Below are 12,764 nucleotides of genomic sequence, written 5' to 3' on the forward strand. Positions count from 1 at the left end.
TCAATTTTTCTTTCTTTCTTCTTTGAGTTTTCTTCCTACTTCTTTCTTCTCTTTTCTCCGTTATTTTTTTTCTCTCTGTCTCTTCACTTCTATTGTCATTGTACGTAGGGTCTCGTGTCTGGGCGAGGGGGTGGCTGTTGTAACCTAACCTGTTAGGTTACGGCATGTGACACTCGCCCGGCCCCGAGACCGTATTCAGGTAGGGAAACAGACTGTAGAGTCTGTTTCCCCCATCTGCATTACCATTCTCATCACTTCAGTCACTTCAGTGCTCACCAACAAATCTAAAAATCGATCGATCATGGCAGTCGGAATCGTTAACATTGGCAAAGATGCCCGGGGAGATATGTTCCATCGTTACAAGATGCCCGTCTTACAGGTGAAAGTCGAAGGCAAGGGTAATGGGATCAAAACGGGTAGGTGATCCTGATCTTCACATCGCCCTCCCACCTGTTTGAGTGTTAACCCATCTACATGACTTTCCTAGTCATCCCTAACATGTCTGATATCGCTCGTGCGCTGGCCAGACCACCAACCTGTAAGAAGAGCTGCACACCTTCCGCTAGCTGTGTTTCCGAGTAATAAGAGGATTTTTTTTTTTGGTCACAGATACTACCAAGTTTTTCGGCTGTGAGCTTGGTGCTCAGACGACGTTTGACGAGAAGTATGACCGATACATCGTCAATGGAGCCCATCAGGCCGACCGACTGCGGGAACTACTGGATGTGTTTATCGACAAGTTTGTGCTCTGTTCGAGTTGCAAAAACCCAGAGACCGAGCTAATGATCGTCGGGCGAGACGAGCTGATCTGGCGGGACTGCAAGGCGTGTGGGCATCGAGGACATGTGGACAACCGACATAAGCTATGTACATTCATCTTAAAGAACCCACCGGAGTCGTCCAAGAAGAAATCCAAGCGAGACAAGAAGGCCAAGGCGGCTGAGGCCGGCGGGGCACCCACAGAAGGCTCTTCCGACGACGGCCACAACAGCCAGGATGAGCTGACGAAGAGGATTGAGGGCGAGGCGGTGGACGCCAAGACGGCAGAGGCGACATCGACCCTCAAGGATGAGGACTGGTCGGCCGATACCTCGGCCGGGGCCGTCAAGGCACGCATGAAATCTCTCGAGGCCGGGATCCAGAACGGACTTAGTCTGGTCGATGAGGACGACGAGGACAACCCCGGCGGACCCTACGCGGTCTTCAGCGAGTGGATCCTCACTAACCGTGAATCGGTCTCGGACCCCGAGATCCTTGTCAAGGCGAAAGAACTCGGCATCGAGAAGAAACATAAGACCGTCCAGATACTTGCCCTTAACTTGTTTACTGAGAACGCAGTCAAACAGGTCCAGAAACACCATGCTCTCTTTGCCAAGGTAAGCTCCCTACTCTTGTCTCCATTCGGACGGTCTCTAATCGTGCTTTGCATGTAGTTGGTCAACAGCGAAAAGCACCAGAAAGCCCTGCTCGGAGGCATCGAGCAGTTATGTGGGGAAGCTTATCCAAGCTTGGTTCCCTTGGGCGTGCCCAAGATCATCATGGAGTTCTACCAAGCCGACATCTTGGAGGAAGATGTGATCAAACAGTGGGGCACTCATGTTTCTAAGAAAGTTAGTCACACTCTTTTTTCCGCTCCTGGTGACTTCCCTCACAACCTGATTGCTCTTTCAATGTGAATTGTGTTATCAGTATGTGGACAAGGACATCAGTAAGCGAGTCAGACGGGCTTGTGAACCCTTGTTGAAATGGCTCGACGAGGCTGAGGCTGAGGATGATGAAGACGAGTAACAAGAGATTTAATGAATGACCAGTTTGGTGGCTTCATTATATGTGCATATCATACACGTAGTCATCAATCTCCTTCCCTTCTGACGCTCTATTTCAAGTTTGTGACTGTCTTTCCTTTGCTTAATTTCCATGCATCGCCGAACTTGGATTCCTTGTGGGCAATGTCATCCAATCTCATGTATCATCTTTTTTTAACCAACCCAGTCCATTCTGCCCACGTGTCAACGCAACATTCAACACTCACAGCAACCAAACTCACATCCGCCCGTGTGTTACCCTGTTGTTGATGACAGCAGTGAAGAACTACTGAAAGATTTTTTAAGGTGTTGAATATTGATTTGCTTCTTATCCATCACAATACCCATTCATTCTCCTTTCCTCAGACTTCAGCGCAACTATATTTCATCTGTCAAACTGTTTGATTATCTTAAAATCAACGAATTGAACAAGCATGGTCTTTTAGTCTGTGGCACACCCTTGTAAATAAGTCCAGTTAAGGGAATGTTTGTATTTGTGATCCTAGATACAAGTGATGGGTGGTGACGCATTAGATATTGTTGGACATGGTGGGGCAATTATGGTGTTCAAAGTTGGTTGCACAACTTGATGCATGCATAGATCATAAAATCATAAAAATATTTTGGTGAGGAAATTTTGTATTACATAATCAGACAGTCATATCCCCTGCAAAAAAGATTTTATGATTTTATGATTTATGCATGCATAAAATTATGCAAACCAACTTTGAACACCATAAGTGGAAATTAATAAGTGATAACATGAAAATGTAGGCAGTTATGGTGTTCAAAGTTGGTTTATGCATGCATAAATCATAAATTCATAAATCTTTTTCAGGGGGATTACATAATCAAACCCGCGCAATCCCCTGCAAAGAACAGTTTATGAATTTATGATTTATGCATGCATAAATCAACTTTGAACACCATAAGCGCAGCCGCCTCTGAACTCTAGTCCTGGTTACAATATGAACTTGGCAAATGTGCAACAAAGATAGGGAAAAAATGATGAAGTATCATTTGGTGCTTCAAATCAATCCCCTAGGGCACGACACCTATCAGTAGCACCTTTTGGGATCTTTGTGCACTATTGACACCCTGGGAGGTTTAAGAGGATGATTTTAGCAACTTGAACTGGGTATTTTTTGGCTCATAATTCTAAGCTTGGACTCACAAGGTCTTTTTAAGTTGGTGTTTAAAGCTGGATTTGTTGGGCAACTGAACACATTTTTGTACTCATTGCCATTCTCCGGATTGAAGATCCCTAAAGCCCGAGGGTTTCAAATCAAGGGGGATAAGCTTCACAGTCAATTTATTCATGCGATCAGAAAAGACCTGCAATATTACGCACATATATTTCCGGCCTTCTCACACCAAGCGAGATGAGTCCCCTTGGACGCTAGGAAGTGTTGCCCAAATTCCCAATGCGAGAGCACATATCAACAAGTTGCCTGCACACTTTGCCCTGCGGGCTGGCGAGCAACAAAGCCTCCGTGTGAGAGACCCGAAAGGGTAGGCCCGCAGGGTCTCCGTCTCGTGCGGGAGTCTCCAAGGCCGGAGGTGCGGGTCCCTTATATCCCTACGCCGGCGTCCACAAGCAGGAGATAACAGCAAGCCGGGTTCTGTTCCAATTGACTCAACGGTTCTGAATCCGACCAGTCCGACCATGTTCGACTTTGACCCGACCCGGGCCATGAGATGCTGTGCACGCATCCACCCGGACATCGCTGGACACTCGGAGTCATCGGAGTCACATCACCCGGCTCTGCGCTCGGACCAATAGCCATGCCCCCCGCCCCCCGGGTGCACAACTCGCCCGCCAATGAACGGTGTACTTGCTAGCAACTCTGCCGACGATTACAGATCGATGAGCAGTTAAATCTCGGCTTGAATCTGGCCATGGGAACGATGCGAACCTCGTCTCAGTAGCACAAAGCCGTCGACGGCGGGAGCGGTGGGGGAGACGACTGGGTTGATCTGAGTTAGATCACGGGTTCGCAAGTCGAGGAGACCGTCTTGAGGACGGACGGAGATGGACCTTCGCCTTACACCGGCACTCTCTAGAATCGGCATCGGCTTCAACGTGCCCACGTCCTCGTCTTACCGCCCTCAAACCACACGAAACTCGCCACCATTACCGACCGCCGACAGCCACAGAGAGCCAAGACTGTTGCATCAACCAAGTCTCCAGTCAACCAATGGCGGACGATAGCCGCTCGGGCATCAGCCGCCAGACTATTTAGAAAGATTCCATGATCAATGTATGGTACCCGTCACAATATATACCATCTCGATTTTCTCACCCATGCCGCCAGTACTTCTTGGACCATGCTTGTCACTACTTTTTGTCCTGGTATAACCAGCTCTTTCCCAGCCACCGTCTTCCGAAATTCGACCTCATGGCTGACGCGACTCCTTTTGCACAAGAGCCAAGACAAGCAAAATGAAGGCAGGAGACTGATTTATGTGGATACGTGATAGATGTAGAATATGATATCTTCCCTGGCGAACTCAAAGAATGGAAACAATGCGCCCGCGAGGCCTGTGACGACGATAATGAACCTTCGGATGATAACGAAAATGGTAATGTCAAATGATCATCGACGACCGGCAGACGATAGTTCTGGCCCAAATTCAATCCCTCTAGTAGAGCTCCTATCAGTCTTTTTTTCACGCTGAACCATCTGGTTCCAAAAATCACCACTAAATAACGTAGGTAGCTTACTTTTTGGTCGGGACACCCAGTCGTGATCTGCCAACATGCCTCTGATCGGAGGTGATTTCATCTGGTCTTCCATCAAGCCACAACGCAAAAATCCTCTCACAATCACATAAGATGCCTTGGACGGTGGTGGGTTGAGCCAGATCACGTTTCAGTATCAAACATATAGCCATGAAGATTGCTTTAGGAAACGGATGGTGTGCTCGATATCTGTTGTATGCCTCAACCTCACGCCAGATAATTACTGTCAAGAGGATGTCAAAATTAGATAGAGCGTGTTTTGTTTCTATGGATGGGGCCTCTGATCCCACACCATTTGGATTATACTCCTGATCTGAAACTTCTTTCCCATCTCTGATCAACGGCATCAAAGATATTGTCTATAAGCTTGCCCAGCGTGCTGATTTGTTGGTCCTGAGAATCTAGCCGGATTTCATCAAGTCTAACACGACTAATCTGTAGTTTGGCCTTGTGAACATTTTGCTGGACTTTTTGTACATTGCTGATCGCATCTTCATGTTGCATATGATGCTGGGGCCTGGGGGTGGATTTAAGAAATCAACACAGTCCATGAAAAGGAAAGTTGCTCATTCCGGATGGCTGTGGCTCAGCTGGGGGTGCCTCCGCTTCTCTCTGGTTATAAACCTGTCCATAGTGTGAGCCTGAGTCTCTATAGTGACAACAGGACACAAGAAAGAAGGGGGAAAATATTTGGATTTCTTTGGATAAAGAAAATACAAATATAAAAGAGAGAGAGAAAGAGAGAGAGAGAAACTGAGCAGATTCAAGATAAGCAGATATTCAAGGTTATTCTGGTGGGAATGCACGTCCACTGGCAATGCTAACTCTTCAGAAGAGTGCTGCCAAGCTGTGCTAGAGAGTGCTACAGCTTCCTCTCACCAAAGAAACGTGGAGGAATCCTGGATTAGATAAGTTTAATCCAGCCACAATTTTTTAGCTTCCTTCTGGATAGTCAAGGTTCTTTAAAGGGAAACCTATGTGGTTTGTTTCTTACAAAAACCACAGAAAAAGAATGCAGTTAAGGAGGGACAGCCCTGTGATCAAGAATGAGGCAAAGGCCAGCAGAAAAGAGCAGATCAAGCAAGACACAGAGTTGTACCTCTGAGCTAAACAAGGTTCAGTGAAAGAGGTTACTTACTGTCAATATCCTTGGCGCCTCTGACGGTAGGTATACTGGGAGTGTTGTAAACTCTTTGGTGGTGATCCTGGGTGTCAGCCTACGTGATGCCAAGGATATTATCCTTCTAGCTACACGTGGTGCAAAGCTAAAGATTAGAGTTATGAAAATCTAAGACAAGGTTATAAGGGATAATTCCAACGTAATTGTTGGGAATTATGGCGTAAGAAATAAGGCAATTTGGGCCAATTTGACGTAATAAAATGAATATAATTAATTTTAAGAGGGGCCTGATAAATCAGGGGTGTTTAATCCCTCTAGAATGAAGAACTGGGGCCTGTAAACAGGGGTGGTTTAAATCCCAGAAAGAAATGGCGGAGAATCTCAAGAGAAGGGGCTTAAACTTACTAGTATAAGACCCTAGAGGCACTTGAGGTTCTTCAGGCGTGAAGTTGGGCAGTTGGAGGCGCTCAGAGGAGGTAATCTTGAGGGCAGGGTGGTTACTGGGCAGCTTCAGGGCGGAAATTGGGGCTAAAAATCACGAAAGTAGGTATTTTACCTGGCAAATCACAGGCTAATGAGGCTGTTGAAGGCGGGTAAAATTCTAATAGGTAATGTAAAGCTGGGGAATCTCCTTTTGGTCGGAGAAAGGGCCCTTTTTATAGCCTAGGCAGGCCTCCAGGGGCGCCCAGGGGACAGGGGGACACTTGTGGGCGCATTCTGAGGCAATTTGGTTGCGCTAGAAGGCGCTGTGGGTCGTGGGACCTTGGGGCTTGAATACAAGGGTTGCCAAGAGCCTTTTACAGAGGTTCTGCGTGGTTTTACACAAGCCTTACGCGTCATGGGGGCTGGTTTGGGGGTTCTGTGACGCTCATTTCCGTGGAAATGTGTCACAGAAGGTACTAGAACTGGCTTCTGTGCCCTTGTACACGTGCAAGCAGTGCTTCATACATGTTCTGGAGGCGCTTATTAAGTGCTTGTTCATTTGACCCCTTCTACATATTTACTACAGTTGTAATTTACACGTAGTGAGGCTTGGGAGAAGCTGGGGCGCTTTCTAGTGTCTCCTGTGCACGTTGCAAGAGCCTTTTTCCATCTAGAATGTTTTGACATTGAATGACGTGGTAATTACATCCTGTTTGGTGATTAATTACATGTGTACAAGACATATAACACATGTAATATTGCTATTGGGGCGTATTCTGGCCCATTCTTACTTACTGGTAACCTGAGCGCTTTGGTTGCGGGCTAGTTTATGCATTATGCATATATGTACACTAGGAGCGCGGGCTTGAGCTCTAGGCAACAGAGCACGCGGGCTTGGGTGCGCCACGCAACAAATAAAGCCATCTTTTAAACTATACACAACACCTCAGTTACGTCACTGAAAATGGGTGTAAATATATGTACTTGTATATATATGTGCATACAAGTGCATCCACGCGGGGCGTGATGCACTTGCGCAAACTTTGAAGTTAGTTTACACAAGGAAGGGATAATAATTAAGGGTACTTGTAAGTGAGGTACCCTAGGTTATTTTACCCGTAGAATAAGAATCTTCTATAATATTTCACATATTAATTACATAAAGCTGAGTAATTAATTTTTTATATATGTATTTAATGTTTTTTGCGTAGTTTTACATATGTAAGAGTAATAATGTCTCTTTCATATGTAACACTACTTTTTATGGTTTTATTTGTATTATTTCTATGTCATGGTGGCTCTGCCATAGTAGCCAGCTGACACTGGGGTTATCTGGGGTGTGGTTCTGGTGTACTGGAGTCTGTAGATCCGCCTTGGGCAAGGGGGATCCTGACTACAAAACTTTTCACAGTTTGCTTATGTAATTTACATATGTACATGTGGTTTGACGCGCCTGGTAGCGCTGACAAGTCACAACTGCGCATGCGCGCCACAACTCAATAACTCAGGGAAGGAGTATAGTTACAAGGAATTGATAAGTTGTAACTAGGGTTAAAATTGCATGAGGAAACAGAATATGAATTCAAAACAAGGTTATCTCTTAAGATGAAAAAGATATGAAGTAATTCACATGTAAAAGGTAGAAAAAGGCAGAGTTTAGGTCAGCTGAGTTGACTCTAAGGCTGACACATAAAACATACCACAACTACGGAAGAGACAAGCCAGCACTAACCGGTACAGTGCCTTGAATCACGCTCAGTACCCCCTAGTCCTTCCAATGTCCATTCCACTTAATCAATAATACTCTTTGTGGATGGCCCTATTCCCGTCAGGTAGGCTTGATATTTCATTTTTAGACACTACTGTTTGCAATCCTTGGTGTCTGCCAACAACCACAAATGCCACAAAAAGTTATTTTGGACTGCTTTACATGCTCTGAGGGATTTTTCTCATCTCCCAACCGCAAAAGCTGATGTAGGACACCAATAAATGTTCATACATCAATCAAAAGCAATGCTCTAAACCATCTTAGTTCGTAGTCCACCAGCAGGTCCTGCAAAATTGTCCAAAGCGCAGTGGACACCTCTAGAGATTGCCTGCACTTTGTTCTGCCCAAAGGCTATATTTTTACCAATGTGTAACTCACAGATTTCAAGTCAGATCATGTGAAGCAGAGTTTGCAATAAATGTGTTCAAATTAGAGATGGCCATGGGGACCCGGGTACCTGCCATGATTTTGTAAAAACTTAGGTACCCAGACTCGCCGCCAACACCCGCGGACAGGTACCGCCGGTACCCGTGGCGTGTGCCCCGGGTACCCTCACTATATTTTACACAACTACAGACTTTTTTCATTTTCAAAGCCACTAGTTGTTGGAAAATAATATCTCATAAAGAAAAAACCTTGGATTATTGAATCCACAATGATCTGTCATTTGTAATAAAAAATTTCTTGCATGATCACACTTGATCTTTACCTTTTATCTTTAATTTATCCTTTTTTTCATCTTGGAGTCCTTCCTTCCACCTTTTGAGCATACCGGGGGGGATTTGGGACATGTCAGCATGAGATAATAACCACAATAGCTTGCATGTTGTCCCATCCGCATATGCTTGATTGGGTCCACCATACAAGCCGTGAATGGCATAACAATTGAGGTGGGGTGAGGCCAGAAAAATGAGAAATGGACTTACTGGGGCTGTGAACCAATTATGATTCAGAGGAAGTGAAACTGGGAGTGAGAGCAGCGAGCGAGAGCAGCGAGCGAGAGCAGCGAGCAAGAGCAGCGAGCAAGAGCAGCGAGCAAGAGCAGCGAGCAAGAGCAGCGAGCGAGAGCAGCGAGCGAGAGCAGCAAGCAAGAGCAGCGAGCGAGAGCAGCGAGCGAGAGCAGCGAGCAAGAGCAGCGAGCAAGAGCAGCGAGCAAGAGCAGCGAGCGAGAGCAGCAAGCAAGAGCAGCGAGCGAGAGCAGCAAGCTGTATTGGATGTAGAAGCACACAACTTAGATCAGCTTTCTTGCAGTGAGGGGGGGAAGGCTTGGATTTTCAGATAGATCGTTAGCTTACAGGGGATGGTTGCGACTCAATTCTGAGTCAGATGAGGCGAGAGCAGTATCGTTTACGGTATTGGGTGTGATGTGGGACGGGTTGGGACTCGGCGGAGTCAACTCTGCGGCAGGTGCCTGAACGGGTACCTGTGTTGGACACGGGTACTTGCTATTTTTCAGCCATATGTCACAGACCCGTACTCGTACATGGCACCCGCGGGGGGGGGGGGGGGGGGTACCCAAGGACAGGTAGGGGTACCCGCCCGCGGGTGCCGGGTACCGCCAGAAAGGTACCCACTGGCAATCTCTAGTTCAAATCTTGGTGCTGTTGCACTGCAGATTGAATCAGTCCACCAAGCATTTTTTTCTCAACTCAAGTGCGGGATTGCGGGCCTCAACAAACACATGGATGTATCTGATAGATCATGAAGTTTTTATTTCAAGCTCCGAAATCCAACTCAAGAGGTCTGCCACCATTTCTGTCAGCCTTGGTGATGCCAAGAGCAGTGCTCCTCTAGCTACACCGGGTGATGGATAGGAGAGGGGATAATTCTTAAATGTTTGAGATATTTATTTCAAAGAAATAAATTAAAACATAATAAAAAACAGAGGGGCCCAACGGATCAGGGGTTGTTTTGATCCCTCTAAATATAGGTGGCTGGGGCCTGCGAGCAGGTTTGGTTTGGTTCTCAGTCTTAAAAATAATGAGAAATAGCGGCAATAAGAGAAATGGTTTTACTTACTTATTATTTAAACCTATTCTTATTGTGGCAAAATAAAATTGAGATTTTTTGCAACAGGATCAAGACACAGACAATAAGAATACTAGATCAATTGGAATCTGAATATTTTGAGTCAATATAGTGATTAGAATGTCTTTGGGTTGTCTTAAGCTGAGGAGATCAAAAATGAGGATGAACCTACCTCTTTAAATATTGTTTCAATCTCCTTGATAACCAATCTTTTGTCCGTCTTTCTAGCTAGTTCAATGGGGCTGTCAATGTCATCAATTGTGTATTATTTGAAAACTCGGATGAGGCGGTTTTTATTGGGATGATCCTCTTTGGGGAGGATCTAGTCATTGGTAGGTGACTCATGTCACTTAAATCTCCATGACAGGTGTACATGTAGCTTGCGCACCCAGTTATTGTTTATTATTCACCCGGAATATATTTCAAATACGCACCAGTTTATGGATTACTATCAACTTGAACTATATGTACATTATTAAGTATTTATATTTTCTATGTATCCCACTTTCTTAAATCCACAAAGTCCTAGACCTCTAGATCTAAGTTTTGGGGTGTATTATTTTACAATTCTAACAAAAATTATCATTCACACAGTAATTTAAACATGAGCAAAAGTTGAATAATACCCAAAGACCCAAAGGCCCTATGGATGACCCTCCAGCTGTGCTGGAGCAACAAGCAAAAGTGGGCCGGTTGTTAAAGCCTAAGGTGTTTAGGGAGGGCCTAACCAAGCAGTTAGGGGGCTCCCAGGGAGGGGGTAGGACAAAACCGGATCCCCTGGGGGGACAAATTGCTGCAACACCCTCCCCTTTAAATATGCACAGTCCATGCTTGCCACCCACAGTCACCCGTCACAGCCCGTCACTCAACAGCAAACCAGCATTGCCACCACCCTGATTGTTCCTGTCCACTATCACTACTGTTGTCTCAGCCACTGCCCCATCGCCATCTGCACCTTGTGCCACACCGTGATCATGGCAACCAAGTTAGTTTTTTCCCATAGCTACCATCAGTTTCCCCCTTCAACACAACACATGGTATACCACCACTCAACACCCCTCATTCAAGCTGACAGGTACCATCAACTTTTCTTTGGGCCGTCAGTCCCATTCAAGTATCTTGTGTTGGTCTCCATACAATGACGGACAATTGAAGATGGGTTTCAATGCGAACTTGGCTTGGAAGATTTGCTCTCTTATGCCCAGAACATCAAATGTGGTTTATTTTGAAGCGGTCACTGCCGCGGGTACTTGGTACTCAACTAGGGCCCAAATCAAGAGGATGTATACAGTGAGTAACTCACTACCAACACACATTGGGTCAATTCTGGCTGCGGGTTACCACATTAGCTCCTGTCTTTGCTGAAGCAGGTAACACAATTAATGTCTCATCTTTTGATCAAGAGGAGGCAGCAGTCTTGATGGCCAGGATCACCATCTTCAAAGCTGAGATTGATGACTCTCCCAATGTGCTCAGGTGGCTAGACCAAATGCTTATCTGTCTTGGTCAGAAGTTTGCGGACTAAAGAAAGGAAGATCCCAGTAGTTTGTTTGGCAGATTCTATCCACAGTTCATGTTCCATCAAAGGAGAAGTCAACTTCTTCAAGTCTTCAACAACTTGCACCAGGAAAAATCAGTAGTCACTAGATGACAACTGACATGACACCTGCTCCAGCTGGCTATCCAGCCTCTAGTGCAATTTTCACAAGCTGATCCTCAGCTTTGTCCCAGGCCCAGCTGCTGCTCAGCCTTGGCCCAGGCCCAGCTGCTGCTCAGCCTTGGCCCAGGCCCAGCTGCTGCTCAGCCTTGGCCCAGGCCCAGCTGCTGCTCAGCCTTGGCCCAGGCCCAGCTGCTGCTCAGCCTTGGCCCAGGCCCAGCTGCTGCTCAGCCTTGGCCCAGGCCCAGCTGCTGCTCAGCCTTGGCCCAGGCCCAGCTGCTGCTCAGCCTTGGCCCAGGCCCAGCTGCTGCTCAGCCTTGGCCCAGGCCCAGCTGCTGCTCAGCCTTGGCCCAGGCCCAGCTGCTGCTCAGCCTTGGCCCAGGCCCAGCTGCTGCTCAGCCTTGGCCCAGGCCCAGCTGCTGCTCAGCCTTGGCCCAGGCCCAGCTGCTGCTCAGCCTTGGCCCAGGCCCAGCTGCTGCTCAGCCTTGGCCCAGGCCCAGCTGCTGCTCAGCCTTGGCCCAGGCCCAGCTGCTGCTCAGCCTTGGCCCAGGCCCAGCTGCTGCTCAGCCTTTGCCTGAGCAAGAACGGGCATTGATAAATGCACACCCGTCCCCCGGGGGCACGCCCACGCCCACCCCCTTTGAAAAGCTTTATCAAGGGCGTGCGAGGGCGTGCACGCCCCCACATAGGCGTGACAAGCGTGCACCGTGCCTGCTCGCCGAGAGCCCCTCGGCGGGCAGGTGCATGTACATACATATACCTGCTCGCCGAGAGCCCCTCGGCGGGTAGGTGTATGTATCCCTGCTCGCCGAGAAGGATAACTCTCGGCGAGCAAGTATACAAACACCTGCCCGCCAAGCCTGCTCACCTAGAGCCCCTCGGCGGGCAGGTACAGATCCCACCTCGCCGAGAGCCTTGCCTGCTCGCGAGAAGGATAACTCTCGGCGAGCAGGGCATGTATACCTGCTCACCGAGAGCCCCTCGGCGGGCAGGTGCATGTATACCTGCTCGCCGAGAGAAATTATCGGCGAGCAGGCATACAGATCCCACCTCGCCGAGAGCCTCTCGGCGAGAAGGTATACATACACCTGCCCACCAAGCCTGCTCACCGAGAGCCCCTCGGCGGGCAGGTGCATTTATACCTGCTCGCCGAGAGGAATCCTCGGCGAGCAGGCATACAGATCCCACCTCGCCGAGGGCCTCTCGGGAGCAGGTATACT

The 12,764-nt window shown here is 47.6% G+C and overlaps 3 protein-coding genes across 3 annotated transcripts; 1 reads left to right on the top strand and 2 right to left on the bottom strand.

The window, feature by feature from the left end:
- Positions 1-301: 301 nt before the first annotated feature.
- On the top strand, positions 302-1,788 carry PtA15_2A267 (uncharacterized protein; the record flags this gene model as incomplete). Its single annotated transcript, XM_053166270.1, has 5 exons — positions 302-416; positions 488-538; positions 610-1,376; positions 1,434-1,610; positions 1,690-1,788. The coding sequence occupies 5 exons, from the start codon at positions 302-304 to the stop codon at positions 1,786-1,788; spliced, it is 1,209 nt and encodes a 402-aa protein (XP_053017509.1).
- A 1,892-nt stretch (positions 1,789-3,680) lies between these two features.
- On the bottom strand, positions 3,681-3,878 carry PtA15_2A268 (uncharacterized protein; the record flags this gene model as incomplete). Its single annotated transcript, XM_053166271.1, has 1 exon — positions 3,681-3,878. One exon carries the CDS (start codon positions 3,876-3,878, stop codon positions 3,681-3,683), a length of 198 nt encoding a protein of 65 aa, XP_053017510.1.
- Positions 3,879-8,801: 4,923 nt separating this feature from the next.
- On the bottom strand, positions 8,802-9,542 carry PtA15_2A269 (uncharacterized protein; the record flags this gene model as incomplete). The annotated part of the gene is made up of 2 exons (XM_053166272.1): positions 8,802-9,064; positions 9,539-9,542. 2 exons carry the CDS (start codon positions 9,540-9,542, stop codon positions 8,802-8,804), a joined length of 267 nt encoding a protein of 88 aa, XP_053017511.1.
- Positions 9,543-12,764: the final 3,222 nt, after the last annotated feature.

The sequence above is a fragment of the Puccinia triticina genome, chromosome 2A (assembly GCF_026914185.1).
Source record: "Puccinia triticina chromosome 2A, complete sequence".
Taxonomy (NCBI): domain Eukaryota; kingdom Fungi; phylum Basidiomycota; class Pucciniomycetes; order Pucciniales; family Pucciniaceae; genus Puccinia; species Puccinia triticina.